Raw genomic sequence first — 25998 nt, forward strand, 5'->3', positions numbered from 1 at the left:
GGCTAACACAGGGATGAATGGGAGCGAGATGGCTGCTAACATTCTTTCAACTTCCATGCCAGCTGGAGTGCAGGTCACACTTACAGTTTTAAGATGCTGCTTAGTGGTTGATTTTTAATTTTTTTATGCATGCAAGAACCATTCCATGCTGACCATTGAGCATGATTTAGTTAAGAAATATCAAATAGAGATGAATAGAATCAGTTCTTATACCACAATAGACAATGAATGAGTTTGGAATTTCTACAAGAGCCTATTTTAAATAAGGCTAACATGCTACTACTTGCATGAATAACTAATAAAGGAGATCAAATATTATTGTCAAGATGCTTTAAAAAAACCCTGCGTTACTTTGTTTAAAAACTAAAGCTATGGCTTTATAAGAGCCCAATTGATACTCGGGTCACTCTTGATTTAGGCAGTGGCAAAATCTCAGTACAAAAGGTTGCAGGGTAAAGGAATTCCTCAGCCAAGTTACTATGTAAATCCGGGATGTATCCATAAAACATATTTTAAGACCATTTCTGGGCTTGTTCTTTGTGAGCCATTCATTTTGACTTCTTCGTGTAGCACTTTCTCCTTTCATAAAGGTTGTTTTTGGCTCCAGAGTAACCAGTAAAGATGAGGAGGGGAACACATGACCAAAAATAATCCTTCTCTCTCTCTCAAAAAAAGAAGAAGAAGGGAATTCTGTTGTATAGGCAGGTGGGAGGAGGAGGAGGAGGAGGAGGAGGGGGACTCCTGGTGAAGCTGGGATGGACCGCCACTGGATTGGTGGATGGCTTCTCTCAGTGTGGCCCCAAGCCAAGCCCTGATGTCTTTATATAGTGTAAACAGATGACCGGACAGTCCTGAGCGCGCATCCTCTCTGCCTCTCTGCCTCTGTGCTGCTCCTCCACTCCGGGCCCCTGTCAGTCTTTTTGCTCCATCATCCATCAGGACTCCCCCATCCCTGCATCTGTCTCTCCTCCCCCCCGGTTGATACACGACAATGGCCAAGCCGACCCTGCTCCTCGCAGCATCCGTGTGGCTTCTGGCTCTGAGCATCGCGGGAGCGACTTACTACCGGCACCACCGCTACATCCCCCACATCTACCGCCACCGGGAGAACTTCGCCAACTCGGAAAACCACCTCCCAGAAGTGCCCAACCACGTGCCCGAAATCCCACACCGCGGCGTCCCGAATCACCCCGAGCTGATCCCGCAGGTGATCCACCCGGTACCGGAGGTCATCCATCCCGTGCCAGACGCGTACCTCCCGGTGCCAGAGGTGGTGCGTCCCGCGCCCGAGGCGCACCGCCCCGTACTCCCCGAAGCCCCCACCCGCGGCGACAGAAGCCGGGTGTTCCACGGCATCATGTTTGACGCCGGGAGCACGGGCAGCAGGATCCACATCTACAAGTTCATCCAGAAAGACCCCGGTGAGTGCAGCGGTCTCTCTCCCTCCCTCTCTCTCTCTCTCTCTCTCTCGTTCAGCCAATAGTCGGGCTCCGCGCACGCCGCTGGCTCCCGGTGCGTCATTCAGCGGTGTAAGAGACAAACGCGCGGACCCGCACAGTGCATGGATGATATATTTTCTACAAGCGTCTGTCTCACTCAAACAAGCGGGGAACAGACTGAGACACTGAATGAGGATGGATGACGTCCTGCTGTTTAAATATAAAAAAAAAAAAAGTGTAACAGAAAAGACCGTCTTGCATTTTCTATTTCATCCTAAAATATCACATGACTCCTTTCTAGTTGAGCTGCCAGTTCTGGACAATGAGATGTACCACGCAGTGAAGCCTGGCCTGTCGGCCTACAAGGACAACCCCGAGGAGGTACGTATCCGTCCATGAACTATAACTCAGAATGGATTATTCGGCGTATCAGGGAGTTGTTCTTTGCCCACCACTCATAAAGCCACTGGTATTTTCTTTGGGTTGGCTTCATGTAGTGTAACCGCTGTGTAATTACAAAAGAAAAAAAACACTCTTGCTGATGATGTCACCGTTTCTTTCTCCCATCTGCTTACTTTTTACTTATACTTAACATTGTGAAACCTTCTTCCTGATGACTGTACTTTCTCCTCTGCAGGGTGGCAACACCATCCGGCAGCTGCTGAAGATTGCCAAAAAGATTGTGCCAGAGGAGGAATGGAGCCGAACCCCAGTGGTCCTGAAGGCCACGGCGGGGCTGCGTCTGCTTCCTGAAGACAAGGCCAACGCTCTGCTGGAGCAGGTGAGGCTCCCCCTCCCCCCCCCTCAGCCCCTAGGCAGTTTGGCACAAATACCACGGGTCCCGCCAAGGAGTGGGATGAGAAACCACTAAGTGCTTACAAGTGTCACTGAAAAGAAAAAAAAAAAAGTCTGCCCATTTGGTAGCTATCATGTTGTAAAAAACAGCTGTTGTGGGGTTGTGCGGCGTAACCATATTTGTCATTTAAAGCATTAAATCCTGGCTACTGTTCCAGCCATGCTCGCGGTTCAGTTATCTGTCAGTCCAAAACAGAACATATACAATTTTGTCCTCTGGAGCCTGAATAGACTTCATCCGAGTGACGGCAGCGTGCTTGAAGTTGTAGTTTAATGTTACTCTATAGCGATTTAACACGCATCACGCGGAAAGTTCTAATAAAATGTTGGCTTTCTATCCCACAGGTGCGAGAGGTGTTTGAGGAATCGCCTTTCTTTGTGCCAACAAACAGTGTTTCCATCATGAACGGAGCAAAAGAAGGTAGGTTAGCTATCAATACTAATGTGTGTATAGTACACAAAAACACACACATCTTCGTGTTTTAGATACTCTCCAACTAGGTGATTGAACTCTAATATTTAATTTCAAAACATGTCTAATCCTTTGAGTTAGTTTCTGTCCCACAACCTATAATTTATTGTGATCCTCACAATGTTATTTCTCAACATACAGTATGTGCTGATCATGATGCTCATTTTACAAGTGTGAGGCAATAGCAATTACCTTTGCTGATTTGCAATCCTGCATGCTCTGCTCCTTTAATATCGGCTTAACGAAGGAACGCTGACTTCTCAAGCCTTTGCTAATGTGGACGTTTTCCCACCCATGTGTTGTTTTAGGAGTCCTTGCCTGGGTCACGGTGAACTTCCTTACAGGTAAGACGTGGTTTGTGTTTTGCTATGTTGGTGTTCGTGGTTGGGAGGCTCATATCTGAGGCTCCAGTGTACACAGAAGGGCCAGCGGGGAAAGACTCTCGTCTCCTGTCTGGGGTTACGAGCTTGAATCATTGGCCTCAGAGAGGTTGCAAAAATATTTCCTCGTGTTTTTCCCCCACACAAAATCTCAATGAAATGACAACAATATGATTCAGAGCACACAAATAACAGGTGTTTGTTTTCCTGTGGGTATCGGGAGATACACAATCTGTAATCATGCACTATTCCAAATGAATTAATAATAAAATAACATCTTCACAGGTCACTTGTACTCCAACACAAAGAGGACAGTGGGAATTCTGGACCTGGGTGGAGGATCCACGCAGATCACATTCCTTCCGAAGTCAAAGGTGAACAAATAATTGAGTGTGATAAAGAACAGATCTCAAAATGTTCTTCCTGAAAAGCAACAACTCTAAATCTGTTGTTCATCCTCCAGAAAACGGTCGACACGGCTCCCTCCACTTACATTTCCAGATTCAACCTCTTCAACCACACATATCAGGTCTACACACACAGGTGAATAACGAACAGATGCTCCGTGGATTCACCCAAGATGCTCATTTATTGCTATTAAGTCAATATCTAGAAACTCACCATAACTTTATATTAACATCACGTAGCTACCTTGGAAATGGACTGTATGCAGCTCGATTGGCAACTCTAGGAGCACTAGGAGCTGATGGTAGAGTATCTAAAACCTTTCTCCAGCTTTCTATTTGTGCTCAGAATCAATATTTCTCAGTTGGCTCATGATCATGAATGTTTTGTCCCCCCCCCCCCCCCCCCCTCCCAGGTCTGGATTGGAAAGTCTTCACCAGCTCCTGCCTCCCTAAGAAGTTCAGAGAAGATGTGACTTTCGGAGGCACGACCTATAAAGTTAGCGGGATCCCAGATGGTAAGATGACGGCATCGAGCTGAGGTTTTCTTCTCGGCTGCTGTGATATGTGGAATCTCTTTTCAGTACGAGAGCACAATGCATTTATCCGCTTCTGTAGTTTCCCCAGCCTTGGCGCCAAAATCCATGTTTTGTCATCATCTCCAACGGATTATACTGCAGCCAACCTTGCATTTAAGCGAAGCGAAAAATGTCAGTTAACTTCACGAAGACAGTCACTCCCATACCGCAGTCCGGTAGCCAAAAGATGCCGGCTTGTCCCCGAGCTGTTATTTCTTTGTGTAACGAGTGGCTTAATCTGGACGGCACACAATTATGTGGTAAATATAGGCAGCTCATCAGGGCTGCGCCGGCCGCCGCTCTTGTCAGCACATGGTTTTGCTGCCACAACCATACCAGGCATGCCCATAGGGCTGTGTGAAAGTTGTACTTCGAGGGCTTCCCTTGTAAATTACCCGGTGAGCCCCCCGGCTCAAAAACTCTGGCCGACCTCAAACTGGGGCGTTCCAGCCATTACTGAACTCTGGGGCAGCTTTAACTCATTGTTTTGACTCCATTTTCAACAAAGCTATAAAACTGCATGTACGTTTCCCCCCCCCTCTCTCTCTCTCTCCTCAGGCTACGCAGGCTACAAGCTGTGCTACTACGAGGTGATGAAGGTGATCAAAGGGATCGTGCACCAGCCTTTCGAGGTGAAGGGCAGCAGCGTCTTCTACGCTTTCTCCTACTACTTCGACAGAGCTGTGGAGTCTGGCCTCATCGGTGAGTGGGGCGCGAGAAAAAAAAGTCTCGTCTCGCAGCGCCGTTATCGCTCACGTTGATTATGATCATTTGTGCAAAACAGACATTTAAATTGCACGTTTGTGTTTTCTGTGCAGATGGCAGTCGAGGCGGTGCGCTGGAAGTCAGAGATTTTAAGAACAGGGCCAAGGAAGGTAAGAGTTACACGTTATCTTGTCTGCGGATGGATAAAGCTGCGTACCGAACCAACAATTGCACAGTTCATTTTCTGTTTAGTCGTAGTCCAACGCCTGAGACTTCATGCGACGCCTCCTAAACATGAATGGCAGTTTATGCTGCCAAAACACATTTTTATTATAAGAATAAAAAAGCTGAAGGACAGATTTAGTGTGTTATAAACTAAATACGACATCAATCTAATGCCTCCAACCAATCTAAATATCTAGATGAAAGACTCTTCAGGTCCACGCAAAACCAGAATTCTATCCAATAGCAACACGTTGGCGTGTTACACAACGCTGTTTGTGTTGTGAGAACACTGTCACATGGTCTCGAGGAACACGTCTGGCTGCTGAGCTCAGTCTGGGCCTGGCAGGAAGGTTACCTGAGAGACACTCACACACCACCTGGGATCTCACACACACCAAAACACACAGGCTGTGGACTGGGCTGTTTGACATCACCACCCACCTGCAGCCTGGCGCTGACCTTCACCCGTCCTCCTCGCACCTCCCTGCGTATTCATTCAGAACAGAAGTCATCTTATGATCATCTCGCACAGGGGATAGAGAATGTCTTTTTTTGTTGTTAAAAAAAAAAAGGAAGGTGGTGCAACAAATACTATTTTTTTTTGGTGAAAGCCTGTGTTGACGTCTGACATGTGTTGTGTTTGCAGTGTGCAACAAAATGACCAAATACCGCGCCATCAGCCCCTTCCTCTGCATGGATATGACATACATCACCTGTCTGCTGAAGGACGGCTTTGGATTCAAGGACAGCACCGTGCTGCAGGTGAGCTAAACAGAGCTGTGGGAGTCAAAATCGTTAAAAAAAACTAGACGACATATTCTGTCAGTGCAGTATTTCACAAGACTGTCATTGTGCTCGACAGCTAGCCAAGAAGGTGAACAACGTGGAGACGAGCTGGGCCCTGGGGGCCACCTTTGACTACTTCAGGAACCTCGACATCCACTAAGCAGCTCGCTGTCACTGCAGCTGGCACTGAGAGGGACGGTCTGCAAACTGTGGGGCATCCCTCCGTTCATCCTCCATTAAGCCCCCCCCCCCCCCACAGACATGCCCAATCCCACCACACCTCCTCACTGACCACGCTCCTTCTCTTTTCCTCAACCTCAGCACCCTGCAAACGCTCTAAGAACTGTTGAAAGAAAGAAATCACTATTTTTTATAAGGCCAGCTATTTCTACTGTATTCAGCTCGTTGCCGATGGGCTGACCTTATTATTATTATTTTTTAGACGTTTACATTTTTGATGGGTGTCTGATCTGACATGTTGTTCTCACCTACCTGCTAAGAAGGTAGTTTAGAAACGGTGCAACCAGTCGAGGCATTTTGGTGCTTACTGTGGTCCGAGTGTGAAATGCACACTGCAGTTTGGTGATTTATTTTGAGACTAGTTGCTGGAAGTGCAACCATACTTGCCTCTGCCAAAGAGGATCTGTTTTCATCACCGTTTGTTTGTTCTGTTTGTTAAACAGCAGAATATCTCAGAAGGTGCTTGATGGATTTAAATTACATTTTGTAGAATAAGGAGGTGTGGGGGGGGGGGGGGGAGGGGGTCATTAGATATTAAGGCAGATCCAGAGTCCCAGCAGAGTCATGCCTCTCAGAATGCCTCTCTAATTGAAAGTCAATTTATTAATAAATCTTTTCATTCCTTTAACAGTAAATAATTTGATCGGACAGCCAACTTATCTTAATTGGACATCAGGTAAACAGAGCGGTTGATAACCATGCAGCTTCATTTTCAACAACTTTGCACATAACACTTTAATTGCAGATATCGTAGCTGTAGTCCGACGTTCGGACTAAAGAGTTGTACGTATTCATCAGATAGTTTTGGGGGGGCAGAGAGCGCAGTGGAGAGCTGCCTCCAACAGTCCATGTAGTTTAGCTCTTACATTTGTTAGGTCAATGCCAGGATTTTAATGTTCAGCCATTATGGTTTGTTGTGTCTGCAGTGGGAAATACAGTATCGCGTAAGATGCAATTACAGAGGCCATAGGTTTGTTAAACTAGCAATAGTAAAACCTCTCATTGAGGGTAAATGGTGCTTCCGTCATCATTTACAGCAAAAATGTAAACAAAAATCATGTAAAACTGCAAAATCCTCGACTCCCTGTTGAAATGTTTCTTTTGTGAACTGTATAAATATTTAAAAAGATAAAGTTTGTCTCAAACAGAATATTGTAATTATCCTCATTCATTATTAACTTTCTGTTTAACTGCTTTGTAAGCTATGCCTTTGCCATCTTTCCAGTTTTTAACATGATCAATAACTACTGCTGTGTATATATGAAATGTAAACATCTGTAAAATCTTCTAATGGGAACTGCCTTTAACTTGCATAAAAGTGCTGTACAATTTCTCAGAACTGCCTCTATGATCATCAAAATGAATAACCTGATAACTGACAGTATGTAAATTGTTTTTACCAAAGTGAATCATGTGTTTATTATACAGTACATGTGTTTTAATAAAACGTGAAATAGATTATTTGTGAGTTTGGACTTCTTGCAATGAGAAGCAGCACTTTGCTTTCTCGTTTGCTAAAGTTATTTGTTTTTTTAATCAAACTGCAAACATGTAATTCATTACATAGAGTCAGAATGTGAACAAAATAATTAAGAATTTAATATATCTGACGGTTGTAACTCCCAGGTTTATGAACTGTCTCTGCATGAAAGTAGTAGTGTTTAACATAATTAGCAATCCTTCCTTTTGAAATTATATATTAAGTGCAGTAAAAACATGGACTACTTTTCAATGCAAACTCAAAAAATGGTCCCAAATGACTTAAAATATATCAATTTTATTTTTTTTACATTTGCAATTTTTACAGCCCTTGAATGAAGATCCACAATGACGAGCGTACTGATGCTTCACTTGCTTGCAAACGCCATGATCTGCTCCTGCAGAGACGACAGAGGCAAAGACCGTCATCTTAGAAGCATCTTAGTAAACTTTAAATCATGCTGGCTGAGCGTAAACGAGTGACCAGATCTCTACACAAAACCTGTAAACCAATGAACTCACGACGTTTACTAAAGAAAAATAAAATCCTGATTAACTTTGCACTTTCACAACCGCTTATCGTTGTGTTGGTCTAAATCACTTAGTAGGGAATAAAATCATTTCACACGAGTGGTCGGTAATAAAAGAGGTGTGAAGACACAAGCCAACACCGCTGTCCGCTGCCCCAAAGCCAGCCCTGAACCCCACCCACACACTTTTGGTAACACTAAATTTGGGGCTAAACTTAGATGCCATAGTAGTAGGTTCCGAACCCTGGAAATTACAGACACCGCCAAAGTAAAGCTCTGTGTAATCAGAAAAGAAGGTGCAGGGCGGGGTTCGACTGGAGGCGGAGCTTAGGGTTGACAGGTGGTTGATATTATCTCCCTGATGGTCAGTTTTCACAGGGAGGATATGTTTGGACATAAATGCTGGAGGAGCTTACTTTTAGCGATGGGAGCATGTTGGTGGCCTGCAGACCAAAGGTGCGTAGGAGGACAGCAGGCGCAGCGTTGGTGGAATAAAGTCGTTTCATGAGGTCGATGGCAGACATCATGGGTAGATTGTGTCGCTGGCGTTCGGTTTCGTACTCCAACAAGTGCTGAATTGCTCCTGCACAAAGAAACGCAAGACTGTGGGTTAAAAACCGAGGACATGTCATAAATGGATTCTATGCAATTCAGGAATCAACCATCTCCAACTAGTTTCCTGCATCATTAACGTCCTACGGAAATAAGAGGACATTGGAAAAACCAGTGCATCATCATTGCACTTTATGAGTCTCCAAGTTTATTATTTAAAGGAAATCATGTGTATACTTTTATCTGAAAGTGTCTGTTTGTCTGTCATCTTCTCTGCTCTTTATTTCTAAGTTGAGTTAAACGTAAACACAATTCAAGGATTCCCCTTTTTAACCTAGACAGACTCACACACACACACAAAAAAAAAGAATGTTACCAGAAGATGTGATGCTTTTTTATAATTTTAGAATATATTTTAGCTTCGGCTATGGAAAAGGGCTTAGGGAGAAACCACCGTGCTATGGTTGCAGTGCTCGTGTCTGTTTGGAAATGTCACTGACCCAGGTCCTTCCCGTTAAAGGCTGCCTGGCTCAGGAGCTGTGTGAGGCAAGCCACATCCCCAAAGCCCAGATTGACTCCCTGACCTGCCAAAGGATGGACACGATGGGCTGCATCCCTGCAAAGACAAACAAATCTGTATCTCGGTCCAAATACAGTCAGCTCAATGCATGCTATTTTATGCACCGTGCACGATCTATGAGCCTGTTAAGTAAAACATTGGTTGAGAACAATCCAAAATATATATACATCTTCACTTAAACAGAAGTGATGCAGGCCATTATTATTTATCTACTTTATCAGCTATCTTACCCAATGAGAGCTACCCGATGTCTGGTGTACTCTGATGCATGACCCATGCCCAGAGGAAACTTGACGCGGGACTTGGGGCCAATCCCTGCCACGCTGGGAGGAAGCTGCCGCGGTGAACCTGCAGACGGCATGATGGCGGAGAGGGCACTGCGGAACAGGGAGCCAGCTGTCTCAATCATCTCGGACTGGTTCTCATTACTCCACTGTTGTTCAAGCACGGACCGGCAAAGAGGACAAGAACATATTCAGGGCAGAATTTAAAAAAGCTGACCAGGAGAGTGAGAAAACAGACATCATTGCTTTGAATGGACAAAGAAATTAGCTGACGCAGGAGTAAGACTAAACTACAGGCCAACAAAAGTGCTCCCTCCTCCCTGAATGGTTTGGCAAAAGCTTTCGGGAGCTGGGCTAATTAAAAGAAGATGCTGGCTAGGCAATGCAGTGGAATTAGCCTTGTTAGAAAAACATTCCAGGCAGTAATGGTCGACCACAGGTTTAATTAGCAAACCAGGCCTTAAACCAAATGACTCAACCGTGGTGACCCCGTCCATCAGCAGGCCAAGTAAAAAATAGCAAGCTTGGGAAAAGGGAGTTTCTCCAAACAGAATGATGACAATGAAATATTAGTATTGTGTCAAGTTTGGCCTAAACAATGACAAAACTGTTTGTGTGAGTCACTAAAACAGCTTGACGCGTGGGCGAGTTGATGGAGAATCCCTGCGGTAGGACATCGCACACACAAACACAAGCGTTGCAATGTCTTCCTGACACACACACACACATGGAAATACAGCATCGGCATGATAAGAGACGGGACAAGACTCACAAAAGCAGAGTTAATAGCATCGACAAAGCTCTCCTCATCCATCTCCAGAAGCTCCTCTGCAAGTTGATGACTGGTCGACCACACCAAAGAGCTCTCCGTGTCCGACAGCTGCAGCACAGAGCACGGATGCCGATATCAGAAACGCGACAGATGGACATTGAGCAAAGATTAAACGCATCACTAAATGCTGCGGGTAAATTACCGGTAACATTGCAATGGGTCCTGTCGGGAGGAACCTCTGCCATGCAACGTTGTTCTCTGTGGGCTGAGAAATCGCATACACTTTTCAAGTATATGTTATGGGAAATCTACTGTGAAAACATTGAGTGAATTCACTCAGTAACACGTGTTCATGTTTAAAATGTAAAAATAGACTATACAGGGCAAGGAATTACGCTCGGTGCCAAGTGGAATGCCAACCTCTGATAGGTGCAGCACAGCAACCACAGCAGATTGGTCATAGTTCCACTTGACTGTGGGGATCCCCAACGCCCGTCTCACCATAGAGTTTGATCCATCTGCTCCAATCTGGCAAAACAAATAAAAAGATGAAGATATGAAATAGTTCAGAAAAAGAGGACAATGAAAACTGGAATGGACTCGCACGAACCAGCAGCTTGGTCTGAACGGTCTCCCCGCTGGCCAACCCGACCTGAACCCACGGGATCGAGTCGGCTGCCTGGTGGGGCATGGGCCACGTGTACTTCACCACCTTGGACCTGTACTTGACTTGTATATTATCTGACAGAAAATCAGGACATAAAACTGGTGACTATAAGCACACTCGGAAAAACAAAATAATCTTAAACTAAAATGACAACTGGAGGGACGCTTGCACAAAAAGATCGGTCTGGGACCTGTGCTCGTATGATCACATAAAATCAGTGGTTTGATACTTTTTTTCATCAAAGATGGTGTGTTTTTAACCAGAAGACATATAAAACACCTCATAAAACACCCCTGGGTTTCCTCCCCGGTGCATAGCTGCTGTCAAAGTTCACATTTGCCTCCGGAATGGTTTTGGCATGCCACACCATACTTGCTAATAGTGTTTATCATAGGAGACCATGCCACACGGTGCCAGCTTGCAGAATATCTCACTTGAAGTGCTCCTCTTCCTAAAATATCAGCAGCTGGATATCCCAAACATGAAAAGATCCTGCGCTTCACTAGCTCCTGCCAACTCGAAGGCAGGATGCATCCACAGAACAGATACTGGGCTCTTTAACACAAATATCAAACATGAGTTTTCTGTGATTGGAAGGCAGGGCTACATTGAAACCAGCTGTTGCGGCACACACCTCTCATGTACGCCATTAAGCCTAACAGCGCTGCTAAAATGAGAGGAGAGAGGCCGACAAATGGGAGTCATATGAGGTAAAACCACACATCTGTCGTTTGGTAAAAATGTTGAAAAGTGTGTATAAATACGGCGCTTTAACTGTTCGGCACTAGCAGACTTGCGTTTTATTTGCAAACCTCACAAAAGTTGGTCTAAGGTCAAAGCAATATAGCAGAACACGCCGTCGCTGCTTCAGTGTCCCGAGAGGTGGCGAGGCTGGCAGCACACGGCAGCTTTAAATAGGTCACTAGACCACTGTCCTCAGACGGTGCCGAAGTTCCAAAAATGTGAGGTTTTGATTGAAATTGCAGGAAAAGCATGGACAGCTCCAAGGTTTTAACTTTCCTTTGAATACAGGACAAATAAGCAAAACCCGGCGGACAGGATGGGATAAATGTGGCATGATTAGCTGCCAGACTCCGCATCCATTAGGCAGATGGAACAGGAATCAAGAGGGCTTACAGAGCTCCGCGACTGTGTGGCAGTTGTTTTAACGGTGAACACCAGGCTTACCGGGCAGACTGTCCATTTGTTTAGTGAGCGCAGCCACGACGATGTCGTTCTCCACAATGTACGCCATCTCGTCCTGCAGGTTGTCCTTATCGAATGTGATCAGGGCGTCAGAGCAGGCGTCCCAAACCTAAATGATAGACCCATTATGCTTGCGGTCGCCAAGTCTCTCCTTAAATGCATCCCCCCTCTACTTATATATAGCCAGCTATAGACGATTTGCTCTACACATCAAAGTTGTTCGTCGCTGTAGGAGTTTGGCACAAACTACAGACGTCAAACTTTGAGCGATGAGGGTCATCGCTCGTACGTGAAGGCCGACAGCAGCTTGATGGGACTCTCTGAGGCGGGCAACCAAAGGGCATTTTTGTCATGTGGATTGTTCCAAACATTTATTTTGGAAACACAAATAACAAATGACATGTTTGCGAACATAAAAAGTGAGTCAATATTTATCCACCAACTAAAAGTGGCAGAATTAGATATAGTTGCAGGTTTCTGTAATTCCAGCCCTGAAAGCAACGTTTGAGTTAATACGAGGGGGGGGGGGGGGGTGAAACATGTTTGCACAAGGTTAATTCTCTCCTGGCTTGTAACTATGGTGACAGAACCCATCATTCTGCAGTAATATGCTGCTGCACTACTTTTTCCCCCCAACGTGCCATAAAGTAGGGGGATATGCCCTCCAGAAAACCACTAATGGTCGTGGGTTTGCAGCTTGTGATAAGTGGTTTTTAAAGAAAGATTTACTGAGACCAACCCACATTTCTTTTTGGGGGGGGGGTTCTTTAATGTGAGGAAAAATTATGCAGGTTTCGGGTAGACTCGGTTGCTGTATACTTTCAGTACGAGTTTTGAACAATGCACTTCCTGGCAACTTCCAAAAACAAATTGTGAGCAAAATGACGCCTTGATGGCAAGAACTCTGCGTGGCTTCTATTCAAATCAGAACCCTCGGCCCTTACTGGATATTTAAGGTGGAATATTACACTGCTATGTAGAACGGATGTACAGTACATACTTCCCAGCGGTATGGCTGGAGATGTATATGACTGAGATACGAACCTGCCAAAACTGTGGCGGCAGAATAAAAGTATAATGGGAGAGGTACACTACCATAATCACTGTAAGGCACTGCATGATGACATCTCAGGCCTAGAGCGAAACCCTGCGGTCGAGAGTTTGGTACGCGCCGACCACATCTTACAAGTCGGACTGAGCCTGCACCCACAGTCGTAAAGCCGGTTTACTCTGCAGCAAACAACCGCTCTCCTAATCTGTCATCTTCTCTCTGTTGTTCACATGAATCTTCATAATTACAAGAGAGAAGGAATGAGCACCAATTTGAAGACGTCAACATGATTTATTTTTCATTTTGAAAACGGCTTTAATAAATAAAAGGCGAAAGGACGGGGGGGAACCTTCCATTGTTACCGCTCATGCAACACTTTCGAACCAGCACGCGTTGCTTTTGTACTACACGTGATAATATTTCAGTGTGGATTGCTCATTGAGACGAATGAAAGTGTCGTGGATGCTCTTCCCATATGTGGTGACGTCGGTGACATAAAGACAGCATTCCTATAAATAAGAACTCAGCTGGTGTCACGGAACGGTTTCAGTATGTTCTCTGCTGCGAGTGTCGGGTTTTAGTTATTTTCGGATGATTTCGGTGAACATGGTGTTCAAAATTGACAAAAACTGCATGATGCGCACATCCAAATGTAAATCATCCAAAACTTTAAAAAAAAGGTGTAGGTAGTTGTGTCCATCTGATCCGAGGAAGAAGATTTTCAGCTGAAAATTATATTTTTCTGATTTTTTGACTTAAACGTAGCCGATGTACCTTTGTGTTTTGCGGAAATTAAAATTAAACTAACAAAGCAGAGATGATTAACATACCTGCATCTTTTTATAGGGCTTGCACCTCATCTTTGTGATTTGGTCCCATGCTCCGATACCTGAGTACGAAAACCCATTTACAGAAACGTTAAAATGTACAGTTGAAGTCCATTCATTAAACATTAGGAATCTGAAAGGGAACTTGATGACAAACGGTAGTGAGTTTTGAGTTTTTACTGATTGCAGTGAAAACGTCTCACAAATGTCTTTCTGGTGTCTTGCTTTTGTGCTGCAACTTCAGACTATAAGATTGCAAACAGCAGCACCTTATTTATGCATCTTAAAAACAACACAAATGGAAAACGCCTGTTAAGTTATTGTAAAGGATAATCAGGGCCCCAAAAGTCTGAGACAAGTTACTTTAACTTTTTCCCCAGAGAATACCCACACATGGGGTGACCATGACAACTCCACATAGAAAAGTAACCAGGTGGAATCAAACCCTGCTTTGTTGTGAGGCAGCAGTCAACCCACTGCGGGTTGCGTTGAGAAAATGAAGAAGCTGAATCCTTTTTGTGACATTTTGAGTGAGCTGTAGCCATCCGTGCAAATAAAAATGTATCACTGACTTTTCTGATCATCGATTATTAGCATCCGTCCTGAAGTGACGGGAAAATGCTAAACATTTGCTTCTTCCAGTTTCTCAGGACAGAAGAGGTTACCCCTCCAGACGATGAACAAATAAAGGTCAGACATGATCCCTGCAAAGCCTGGACGCCTGGACTGTCTGATCCACAGCTTACATTGAGCCATCTAGCAGCACAGCCTTATCACAGGAAGGCGAGCCAATCACCAAAGAAATAAAGTTTAGATTTGTTTTTGGTTGCGCATCACTTGAGGATGTTTTCAGGCTGTTGGAGTATACTGTACTGCTGAGGAGGGTGGCGGAGCCTGGGCTGATGGAGCTGACTCTGGTGCTGTAGCTGTCCGGGACTTTGTCCATCACTTTCTTGTGGCCTGCTTCGAGTAGGAGAATCTTCTTACCTGACAAGTTGGGCTCCATGCCTGGCAAAAAAAAATAAAAAATAAAAATCACCCTTTTAAAAATGATATTCTTAACATCAAGCCAAAATTTTGTTTTCAGTATGCTTTTATGACGAAATAGAGGTTTGGGTGAATTAAGATGGCTGTTGTTGACAGAATAATTAATAGCTGATGTCAGGATAGGAATTACTCACCTAAGGAACATGCCATTGCGGAGCCCACCATCCCTCCCCCTGATATGATCACATCATAAACCCCATTATTGCCTGGATCCTCCCCGGGTTCTACAGTCACCAATGCCCGACTCACAATTTTAATAACAGATACATTCTTCCCCGCAACGAAACACCGACCGAGACCATTTAAGGCCATCGTCGCCTTCTTGACTTTATGCATGATTCTATCTTCACGAAGCCCACATCAAAGTTAACCGTGAGCAAAGAGCCCAACGTGGAGGTGAAACAAACAAGCGACCCTCCCTGACGGTGTCCTGAGAACAGCGGCCGCTTCCCCCTCGGTCATCCAGCCATGATGTGTGTTTACAAGCGCTCCGGAGGAAATACTTCCGGGTTCGCTGACCAATCACAGAAGACGTAATTTGTAGCCGACGCTCGCTGCGGCGTCTGTCCACAAACAGAGCTAACGCCACAGAAGCAGGGAAGTTGTAAGTTTTTCATTCGCCTTCTGGGTGTTCTGTGACGCTTAAGATCCGCCAGAAGGTCGCTTTAGCGGGCGTGAATGAGCTGCAGGGTGTCCCGTCAGCGGGGACGCAGCGGCGGGAGTTTCAAAGACGCTTTGATACCGAGAATATCTTCCTAAAACAAATGTAGCATCTTGGTGGTTCGTATTACCTGACGATTACCTGCCTTTTAAATACCGTTGAAAACTATTTTTGCAATTGTGCAAACATGTCCAAAAGAGATTTTTTTTATTGAAATATTAGCGTAAACACGTGCAATAAAACTTAGTAAACACACACTGAGCGTAGGGCTGGTTGCCGTCGCGTGACATTGGAGTTTTCAGCCTTTAAATAATAAATAAAAATAAATACAGGCACCTCGATTTATATTACCTATTAAACGACACTACTATTGCTACTGCTACTATTATTTTTAATAGTTTTGTTTTTTCAATATAAACTTAATAAATAAAGCACTAAATGGCAACTGTAAGAAAATTTGCCCGAGCAAAAGTCACTTGAAATGAACAAAACAACATTCTGCTATACATATTTAATTTTTATTTAATTTTATTTAATTAAATAGCATAGCCTCTTCATTTTAGTTCTAAATATATAGTTATCTATCTATACATTTTAATCAACAATTAATTGATGGAATAATCTTCCAAATATATATGACAATTAAAAATACGTTCCAGCAGTTTCTCAGTGTCCTTTGTGACATATTTAAATTGGATATTTTATTCCACAAAGCCCAAATTATTTGATATCAGTATCAGTAAATATACAGCGATCAAACGACTGGACGATATGAAGTGCGGTACGTTCACAGGAACATACAACCTTTCATATCTGAGTTTGAATTCCCTCACAGGTCAGAGAAACATGTCAAAGCAGGAGACCTTGCTGCTGGATGGACTCAGGTCAGAGTTGATTCTTCAGCAGCAGCGAAAGGCCCTGAGTGAAGCCCTGAGGCAGCAGCTGCTCGAGACAGAGAAGAGACACAGCAAAGAGCTGGAGAGAAGGGTTCATGAGGATGCTCGACTGTCAGCAGACCAAGAGTCCAGAATTACACAGGAAGTGAACCATCGAGCCAAGTTGGTTTCATAATTGTAATGAAAGCTTTTATAAATACAATTGATAAACCCATTTTCTTAATGACTTTTATTTTCTTTTAGATTTACGGCGATGAGAAGATCCGATTCTATGCCTGTCCAGACTTCAAACAAAGAGACCGTTTACCACCCCAGAAAATCAGAGAGGCAGAACACATCTTCTCCAGACTGGCAGTTTCCAACAAGCCAGAGTCATTACTCAGTCATGAGTTCCACGGTGACTCCGACTCGTGCTCAACAGTGTGAACGACCGACGCCATTTAAAACAACACAGATGATGAAAGAGGAAGAGGCTGAGGCTGAGTGTCAGAAGAAATTCCGTGCTAGTCCAGTTCCCTGCCATGTTACTCATCCCCACTATCAGGACATGATGGTGCTGAGGGAAAAGAAGAGGGAGCAGGGCCGCGAGCAAAGGAAAGAATTCTTGGTCTCCATTCAAAAACCTTTCAGCTTTCAAGAGAGAGAAAGCGTGAAAAAGGAGAAACTGCTCGCAACAACAAAGCAAGTGTCAAAGGACCAGAAAAGCACGGCCGAATCTGTTAGGAAAACCTCTCGCAAAGTGGTCAAAGACTCTTCATCTACTGAGCCGAAAGGTATGTGTCCTTTTCTGCCTGGATGGTGGTGGCGAAAGGAGTGTTTTGGTAAAATATTAAATGTGGTTATCTTTTCCCTTCCCGCGTCTGATATGCAACCTTTTAGCTGCCTTGACTTCCTGGTTGGGACCTGCAGGTATCAATATACCTGAGATGTATTCATGGTGTATGTCATGCTGACAGACATAAGACAAGAGTACAAATACATGTTGTTTTCTTTTTTTATGTTGCTAATGTTCATGAAACTTATAATCCCATTTTATAGAATAAGAATGTTTCTAATTCTTAATTTATTTCAAATGAACAAAACAGTGTAGTTGTATCTTTTCAGTTCAATTTTGACTTCTCAATAGCCTTTGAGAACAAAAGCATTAAAATAGTCTCCTTTTTTGAATGATGCAGAGTAATTGCATACCTAACATGCCACATTGGATCCATGTATACTGTAAGTCTAAAATAATTCATGCAGTGGTATGACTTCATCCTTTTGACTTCCTTGGAATTTTTGTGCAGATCAGGAGGAATGCAAACCAGTCCCCGCTCAGAGAACAGGGCCACAGAAGAACCCTGCTGCTTCTGGCAGCCCAAAGCTTCGCACTGCTGAGCGCAACAGGAAAGAAAAGTTAGCATTCCTGTATGAGAAGCCCAGCTTCCAGCCCAGAATCATCCACCAGGTCCCTGACTTTAGCAGGCTCCACAAAGCCCTGCAGACCGAGAGACTGAGAAAAACACAAAGTAAAGATGAGATAAAATGTCAGCCGTTCACTCTGAGGACATCGGCTCTCCCTGCAAGACGATATAGGAGGAACCCTGAAAGCACACAGGTAAAATGGTACTGCTGTGTGGTATGTACTGTTTCCCATGCTAAAGGTTTTCGTCAGTAATTATTAGCTATTTTAATTTATTCCAGTGCAGTTTGGTTTTAGTGATTGAATATTTGAGTTTTAGTTTAGTTTGTGTTGTTTTGAACTTTATATTAATTTCGTTCATTTTATGAAATTTGTATGTTCAAAAGATTTGTAGGTTTTTGGCAAGCATGAAATAATTAAATTCTCAATAAGTACATCAGTAAAATGAAGATAATAACAATAATGGCTGTTATTATTAAGAGCCGGTTTCTGCAGCAGAATTACATAAGACAACATCCAGGATTTCAAAACACCAGATGGCTTCACACTAGTTTTTTATTACTTCTCTGCTTGATTGATGGATCAAAAAACACTCACCCACCACTTCTCCTTTTTAGAAGGATTGGAATCCAATAGCCTTCCTTAGAGCCAGCGATGTTCCACATGACAAACAGCACAAATTATCAAAATACTTAAATATTTAAAGGTTTTGCCATCTCTCATTTATCAAGAATTTATCAAGGATCTAAGACCAATTTGCATTTGATTTCCCATATTTTGTTCTTGTAAGTCATTTGCTTAATGATCAAATATTTATCGCACAGAATGTTGTCATGTCTGCTATTTCATAAATTATACGAGGGAATTAATGCATAATTTACACTAAGACAAACTTCAGTCACTTAATCAGTGATTCCTTCCTCTTATTCTAATTAAAATCACTGGTATTCAATAACCAGAAGTTATTTTAGAGCAGAATGAAGATTTTATGCCCCTGATGTCGGACATTCATCGGCAGTTTTTGTGCATTTTTTCCTCTTTCATGTGGCAGGAAACCTTCTTGTCTGTCAAAACTCACTGCGCAGACATGCCCTGTCCATAAAACGCCTTTTATGCTTACACCTGGCTTTAAGATCATATACTGATGTCTAATTGTCCAGATTTACTATTGCATTGTGTCGATTTAAGTTGAGCAAAAAAGTATTTTTTTCTCTTTTCATCCACAGGAACCCAAATTATTTAATCTTAGTAGAAGCAAGTCACTTGGCAATTTAAAATCACTGTCCACCGACACACTCCCAATTTACATTACGGATGCTGTGAGGAAGCGATGCACGGCTATCAGGTGACTTGGATTATTGTAGACCTTCCTTTGTATTTTAGAAATGGTTTAAAATCCGTAGCATATTTAGTGATATGATATTTTTTTTTACCTTCACAGACATTCAATTGAGATGAGGGACAGCAAAAATCAGGAGAGTGCAAACTGGTTGAGGAAATCCCAAATGAGGTCCCAGGCCATGAAGAAGTCAATCGCTCTTCACGCAAAGCTGCTGGACCCACACAGCAGCTGGAAGGAAGTGCATAACGAAAAACTACAGCACCATTGGTGAGTATGGGTAAAATGAGTTCACTCATTCCCCTGATACTATAGCCATCCTTTTCAACTTGCATCACAACAACCACACACGGCTGTCTCCGAAGCTCAAACTGTAATCTTTTCTAACGTGAAGGAGGGCTGACCAGCAGAGGACGAGAGAGTACATGAGGGACTTAAGAGACATGAAGGCACGGGTCGGTGAACGCCCTTATTTGTTCGAACAGGTGAAACAGGTAAGTAAAACTGGGAACTGAGATTACCTCCCGTTGTAAATGAGATGCCCCTTCAGGCTAACTTATGGTTTTCATTGGCAGAAAACCGCAAAGGCTCACGCAGAGCAAGTCTACAGAAACGAGCTGAAGAATGTTGGCATAAGGGAGGAATTTGTTCAAGAAAACGGAGAAGGAATATCCATATCATCCGGTTCTGAGGACAACACGGATGAGAATGACATCCAGAGCAGGTATGCTCTGTTTTGTTCAAATGCTATGTAATACCACTGTGTCTGGTAAAATTATGAATAGCACTGGTGTTGTGGAGCCAAGGACATCATGTGGTTTGGTCATATTGCATTACATAATTTTCTAAGCTTGCCCTCAGTCTTCAGTGAAGAAATGATAAATACTAAAGCCAAGTAAAAGTTCAATGTAATTATAATACAGCCATTTCCTAACCCAAAATGTCTGATTTAGGGAAGAAAATGCAGATGATGGGGAGGAAATTGAAGATGTGGAAGGGAAGAGCGTGAAGTCCAAAGGGGAAGAAATGCCATGATCAAAGGTTTCAGGCACCACAACGTTTTTTGTGGGCTCCCTGCTAGAAAATAACACTGTCTTCAAAAAATGTCACAAAAAAGTTTTTGATGGAGTTTAAGATGTGTAACTGTTGAAATCACTAAGCGTGGATGTTACAAGCACAAATATGAGAATACTTTACAGAGCTGTAAATGTTTCTGAGTGATTAATATGATTTTATGCTTTGATGTTAACACACATATGTATACTGAGAAAAACATGTACATGTATATGTTCGTATATTTTACTTTCTACTTTTGGTTTTGCAACTACGTTTTTGCAATGGAATACGAACAAACACTGTAATTTAGATTGAAGTCTTGGTTACCAGAATAAATGCGTGTTTTACCCAGAAACAAGAAGACTCCAGTGTAAAAAGAAATGATCGCACTTTTAGAGTGAGATATCAAGATTTATATGCTTGCTTTGTATGTTCCTTTAAAAAAAGCACAGTAAATGTATCTTTTCTAATTAGGCGGGTCCCATGAAAACGCTAAGCGTCTGACATGTGCCTCTCTCAGATGGCCGGGTTAATGTGCCCAGTTGTTTCTACACCCACGCTACCACCTAAATAAACAGTGCAAAGAGACAAATTTAGTGGTCCGTTCCAAGCCTGCAGACCCACATCAAATGTGCTTGTACACTGACCTCCATTTGTCCTTGTACAACATGAATAGCTGACTTCCAGGAATTCTAGAGATTATTTATACACACAAGCCACATGGGAATGTCTGGATATGTATATTATCGTAATCGAAATGTAATCATAGAGAACGGCACATGCCGTAAATTGACTGTACTTGTTGAAAGCCACTGTGCTATGCATTGAAGCTACTAAATCTTCAAAGCAGGACATCATTGAAAAGCTATGAGATAAATTATTTACATTATTAAATCCTAAATTAAAAATGTACACGTACATTTACAACTCGATATATCCCATGATGCAATTACATAAGCATCGGTTAATTTCCCATAATTAAAAAGATGAAAACACAGAATGTTATTACACAGCGCTGCAGGTCATAAATATTGACACAGTCCTTTGTGATCTTGAACATAGCATGACAAAGCTTCAATAGCTCCATCCTGTCAGGTTGTCATGGGAACCACGTATCCCTCCCCACTTTGCCTCGTAGTCCCTCAAGAGAGCGCTGTGCACCTCTGATCCCCCCCCGGTGCACGACTGAAAATAAACCAATCCCACCAGACCTGCTAGATATTATTCACTCTGTGTAATGTGTAAGGGAGCAGGGCCTCTTCATTACACACACGGTTATGCATATAAATGTTTGGCAGATGTAAGATCAGTTCAGATCAATCAGTCAGATCAATGTCAGATCAGTTGCTGAAGGACGTAAGAAGTCTCAAATGATTAATTCTGTAATGCAATGGCTGAAGAAGTTAATGCTGTGTCTGGTAGAAAGGTGAGAGTACACACGGTCCATCTCAGATTCCTGTGTGTGAGGCTCTGTCGCCACAGATCAGAACTGGACCAGTGTGTGTGTGCGTGCATCGGCTGAGTCTTTTATCTTTCGGTCCTTGGCTCACCTGCAGGAGGAGCTGTGGCTCGCTGCAGCCTCTCTGGATCAGAAGAGAGAGATCCCTCTTTTTCTCCTTCAGTGGCATGAATAACATCCCCGGTGCTGGAGAGAGAGCGCATCATGAGGTAAACACGGGTAGGGGCGAGAGAGATAGCAGCCCAGCGTGACAGATAAGAGCCTGCCACAACTTGTCTCCCTGATTGCACCGTTGGCCAGGAAAAGAGACAGCAAGCCCATCAGAGTATCAGGCAAGGTTTCTGCCTGCACACACACACCAACACACTCTCTCACACACACTCACTCACTCACACAGACAGAACCAGAGCCCGGTGACACTAGAAGTTCAGAAAGAGGACTGATTTCAAGAAGGTTTGTGTTTCTCTAGCCTGGGGACCGTATCTCCTCCAGCTCACGTAAAAGCCGAAGCATTAATGTCAGCTCGTCGGCGTTTGCTCACTCGATGCTCCGCTTTGCTTTCCAGGTGCAAGAAGTTCATTCTGTGGAATAACTGAGCCTTGTTGTCCTGCAGTGGAGAAGTGCGTTTCACTCTCGAGGAACTTATCTTGTCTCTGCACTGCAGCCCGAGGGAAGATGGAGATGCTGTCGGAGAAAGAAAAGGAGCTGATTCGGGGAAGCTGGGAGAGTCTGGGCAAGAACAAAATTCCTCACGGCATCGTCATGTTTTCGAGGTAAGGTTTCACACAGGCAACAAGTTTCAAATGGCATTACCCAAAATAAGTGACTCTAGAGAGAGAGAGAGAGAAAATGCTTTTCTTTCAGCTAAAAGTGCTGGTGCTGATTGTTTTTCATGTTGCTACTTAATAGCTCTGGGGTGAGAACATGTAACAGGTGTGGAGAGAGAATTGAGCTGGATCCTTTCACCGCACGGGGACCAGAAGCTTGGCTCGTTGCTTGGCGACAGACTGCAATAAGCCAAAATTCACTGCCGTCAAATCAGAGCCTATAGTGGGAGAGATTTGTAAATGTGGGATCACCGATTGATTCTGTGTCTGCATTGATGCGTGGCAGCCCATGCTGTGTGTATATGCATATGGAGCCGTGTGCTATTTGTCTGTGGCAGACTGTTTGAGCTGGATCCTGAGCTCCTCAGTCTTTTCCACTACAATACAAACTGTGGTTCGACACAAGACTGCCTCTCCAGCCCCGAGTTCCTGGAACATGTCACCAAGGTGGGCGCAATTTACTCCAGCAACGACTACGAGTGTGCAAGTTTGTGCTTTTGCACGTTTGTGAACTGTTTGTGTGCATTTGCATCTGATCTCAGGTGATGCTTGTGGTTGATGCGGCAGTCAGCCACCTTGATGACCTTCACTCCTTGGAAGACTTCCTGCTCAACCTTGGGAGAAAGCATCAGGCGGTGGGAGTCAGCACCCAGTCATTTGCCGTAAGACCAACTTTTCATAGTTACAACTCTCAAAAAGGCAATTTCACAACCGAGTGGTTAAAAATGCATTTAGTGTTTTTTTTCTTCTTTTTCCTGTGTGTCTTGTTTGTTTTGGACTTCTTCAGACGGTCGGTGAGTCCCTCCTCTACATGCTGCAGTGCAGCCTGGGCCAGGCCTACACAGCGCCGCTACGTCAAGCCTGGCTCAACATGTACAGCATCGTGGTAGCGGCCATGAGCCGAGGCTGGGCCAAGAACGGCGAGGACAAGGCTGACTGAGACGCGAGGCAGGAGCTGCTGAGCAGATGCTGTCATCTCGCTAAAACGCGGTTGGCGTGGAAGGCTGTACATTTGCTCTGTGAGTGGGGTCGTGAAGCGTAGCAAACGTCTGGTGTGGTTACACTTTAAAAATGGATTGACCAGTCACAGAGTTTATTTCCTTTGCTGTGGGGGTTTAGCTGCCATGCAGGCAATGCTGCTGCACAGCTGTAAGGATCTTAGCCAGCCTGCTGAAGTTCTCCCAAGTCCACATCTGTAATGAGTGCCTCACACTGAGAAAACATAACAGCCCTGTATATAACCACTCGGTAGATATGTTTAAATGATAACAGTGACTGTTGTGGTCTTTGTGCTGTATCTTAAAGAGTTGCACAATTTAATCATAGTGAGGTATCACACACAACTTCGACTGACGTGGTTCCTGCGGCCAGCAATAGGCAGTTTCTCTAACGTGCTAAGATGTTATGGACAAAGCAATGTGATTTCACTGAAGGAGGTCCTGCCACCTTAATCACAATCATTGCTATGTTTTCTACTGACATTATACGCCTCTTATATTATTACACCTCTTTTCTTGTGCAACGTCAACATTGTAAATGCCGATGACGAGCCAACAACTGTTAGAAATGGCACTCAGTCGATACGGACAAGAACTGTTATAGCCTCTGATAGCTTTCTTCAGAAATCTGTGACTGTTAAGGCGTCCACACGCACTGTACTCGACGTCGTGTGCGATGCTCCTTTAAGTATTCCGATCGGCTTCTGCTGACTGTTAAACTCTAACGAATAGACTGTTAGTTGACCTTCTCAGAGCCTGAAAATAAGAGGCTGTTGTCGTAGAACTTCAACATCTTTATTCCTTGCTGTTCCCAGTCATTGTTACTTTGAAGTCGTGTTGTTGTACTGCAGTTGATATCTCAGTGATGCTTATTAGCTGTGCTGTTGTGGCGACAAACGTAGTATTACCTCGTCTTTTGGAGGTGAAGATTAGCGGCGATACCTGCATTGTTTCCTGCACAGGGCTCCTATATGAAAGTGAATATTATTTTGCATTATGAATCAAAGGCAAACTTAATGTGTTTATTTATTTTCTTCCATTTATCAACACAAAACTAATGCCACAGAGATTCTGTGTGTTGACATCGTCCACTATATGTGTGTACGTGTTGTTACCGCTGCTATAACACAATGTATAATCCTCAGTGTTATTTACGTTTCATGGTCATAATGCCAAGTAACTTAGCAACACTGCGCCAAGTATCAGAAATAACACCATACAACTGTAAATCCAAACTACTGGTATGTGGTTATCAGTTTAGTTTCACTTTACTTTTAAAAAGTTTATTTTTATATTCTAAAATGTGTGTGTGTGTGTGTGTGTGTGTGTGTGTGGTTAAAGGGCCTTGACTCTTTCTGATTTGATGTGCTGTACAGTATATCCTTCATTTATTCTCATGCTATTATCAACATGCTAATGTACATGAAAGCAGAGTTTTCTGTTGAATTACTTTAAACTTTTATGTTCACTGTTCTTTCAATCCACAGGTGTATTGTTTATTAACCGTGTAGGTGGTGTATCTGTAGTGACTCTTTTTTTTTGTATCAGCGCACCGCCGAATGCAGGTTGTTGTCCTCCATGAATCTTGTATTCTGTTCACATCAAGTCTATTTATCAGGCATGACTGGTGCGCTTCCTGTTAACATCCAGCTCTCTCTGTATTAGGCGTGTCACTGTCTACCTCATCATAATCAGCTGCTACTGAACAGCAATGACTTCACCTCGTTATCCTTCAACCAAAAATGCACATCATTATGAATTGGTGCAAGCACACACACACTTTGTGGACCCTGACTCCATCCTATACTCTTTAAAGAAAACATATTGTGTGTTTACCTGAGATTAAATAAAGTGATCTGTGGATATTTTGCTGCTAAATGAGGTCAGTGTTTCCCCTCACGTAGTTTGTGGCAGACTGATCATGCAACGGTCTGCATTTGAATTCAATCACACGACGCTTGACTTCCTGCCCACTGACAGCACATCTCTTGTGTTGCGTAAGATCCAACTGCTGAATGGCTCATCGCTCTTGGCTCCAGAGACGAGGGCGACTTCAGGCACATCAGCCCACTGACTCACGCTACTGCACAATGCCACATCCAGATTGCTCGAGGAACTGCTCCTTGCCATGAGGGATCTTGCTCTTATTTGTGCATGTTTGTCCCATAGGTAAACCCGTAGAAGTGTGGGGATGGTCATTATGATGCATTATCTACAGCCTCATTTCTTCCAGTGAACAATTTGGCCGTATCATTGTAAAAGTCGCATATGACCTGGCTGT

The 25998-nt window shown here is 43.6% G+C and overlaps 4 protein-coding genes across 4 annotated transcripts; 3 read left to right on the forward strand and 1 right to left on the reverse strand.

The window, feature by feature from the left end:
- Positions 1–991: 991 nt before the first annotated feature.
- Positions 992–6004, forward strand: LOC137907449 (ectonucleoside triphosphate diphosphohydrolase 5-like). The gene is made up of 13 exons (XM_068751787.1): positions 992–1421; positions 1741–1820; positions 2077–2220; positions 2640–2715; positions 3075–3110; positions 3432–3520; positions 3610–3689; positions 3794–3855; positions 3967–4068; positions 4687–4830; positions 4947–5003; positions 5705–5820; positions 5921–6004. Exons 1-13 carry the CDS (start codon positions 992–994, stop codon positions 6002–6004), a joined length of 1500 nt encoding a protein of 499 aa, XP_068607888.1.
- Positions 6005–7840: 1836 nt separating this feature from the next.
- coq6 (coenzyme Q6 monooxygenase) lies at positions 7841–15531 on the reverse strand. The gene is made up of 12 exons (XM_068751880.1): positions 15214–15531; positions 14906–15040; positions 14036–14094; positions 12137–12263; positions 10892–11022; positions 10702–10809; positions 10484–10546; positions 10282–10389; positions 9456–9658; positions 9146–9261; positions 8510–8676; positions 7841–7961 (listed from the first exon to the last, which is right to left on the reverse strand). The coding sequence occupies exons 1-12, from the start codon at positions 15413–15415 to the stop codon at positions 7932–7934; spliced, it is 1449 nt and encodes a 482-aa protein (XP_068607981.1). The 5' UTR covers positions 15416–15531; the 3' UTR covers positions 7841–7931.
- Positions 15532–16511: 980 nt separating this feature from the next.
- Positions 16512–20412, forward strand: fam161b (FAM161 centrosomal protein B). The gene is made up of 9 exons (XM_068752086.1): positions 16512–16521; positions 16576–16798; positions 16880–17409; positions 17923–18233; positions 19265–19383; positions 19480–19647; positions 19772–19871; positions 19953–20101; positions 20331–20412. The coding sequence occupies exons 1-9, from the start codon at positions 16512–16514 to the stop codon at positions 20410–20412; spliced, it is 1692 nt and encodes a 563-aa protein (XP_068608187.1).
- A 2155-nt stretch (positions 20413–22567) lies between these two features.
- On the forward strand, positions 22568–23659 carry ngb (neuroglobin). Its single transcript, XM_068752245.1, has 4 exons — positions 22568–22665; positions 23058–23166; positions 23262–23381; positions 23507–23659. Exons 1-4 carry the CDS (start codon positions 22568–22570, stop codon positions 23657–23659), a joined length of 480 nt encoding a protein of 159 aa, XP_068608346.1.
- The last annotated feature ends 2339 nt before the right edge of the window (positions 23660–25998 follow it).

The sequence above is a fragment of the Brachionichthys hirsutus genome, chromosome 18, assembly GCF_040956055.1.
Source record: "Brachionichthys hirsutus isolate HB-005 chromosome 18, CSIRO-AGI_Bhir_v1, whole genome shotgun sequence".
In the NCBI taxonomy this organism is placed as follows: Eukaryota; Metazoa; Chordata; class Actinopteri; order Lophiiformes; family Brachionichthyidae; genus Brachionichthys; species Brachionichthys hirsutus.

Excerpts from the sequence above, each read along its gene's own strand:
- ngb (XM_068752245.1), top strand. The coding sequence starts at position 22,568 with ATGGAGATGCTGTCGGAGAAAGAAAAGGAGCTGATTCGGGGAAGCTGG. Across the intron at positions 23,167-23,261 it reads TCCTGGAACATGTCACCAAG|GTGATGCTTGTGGTTGATGC; the intron begins GTGGGCGCAATT and ends ATCTGATCTCAG. Across the intron at positions 23,382-23,506 it reads TCAGCACCCAGTCATTTGCC|ACGGTCGGTGAGTCCCTCCT; the intron begins GTAAGACCAACT and ends GGACTTCTTCAG.
- coq6 (XM_068751880.1), bottom strand. The coding sequence starts at position 15,415 with ATGCATAAAGTCAAGAAGGCGACGATGGCCTTAAATGGTCTCGGTCGG. Across the intron at positions 10,390-10,483 it reads GACCCATTGCAATGTTACCG|CTGTCGGACACGGAGAGCTC; the intron begins GTAATTTACCCG and ends TCTGTGCTGCAG. Across the intron at positions 9,262-9,455 it reads CATCGGGTAGCTCTCATTGG|GGATGCAGCCCATCGTGTCC; the intron begins GTAAGATAGCTG and ends TTGTCTTTGCAG.
- fam161b (XM_068752086.1), top strand. Across the intron at positions 19,872-19,952 it reads TGTTCGAACAGGTGAAACAG|AAAACCGCAAAGGCTCACGC; the intron begins GTAAGTAAAACT and ends TTTCATTGGCAG. Across the intron at positions 20,102-20,330 it reads GAGAATGACATCCAGAGCAG|GGAAGAAAATGCAGATGATG; the intron begins GTATGCTCTGTT and ends TGTCTGATTTAG.
- LOC137907449 (XM_068751787.1), top strand. The coding sequence starts at position 992 with ATGGCCAAGCCGACCCTGCTCCTCGCAGCATCCGTGTGGCTTCTGGCT. Across the intron at positions 1,821-2,076 it reads ACAAGGACAACCCCGAGGAG|GGTGGCAACACCATCCGGCA; the intron begins GTACGTATCCGT and ends TCTCCTCTGCAG. Across the intron at positions 5,004-5,704 it reads TAAGAACAGGGCCAAGGAAG|TGTGCAACAAAATGACCAAA; the intron begins GTAAGAGTTACA and ends TTGTGTTTGCAG.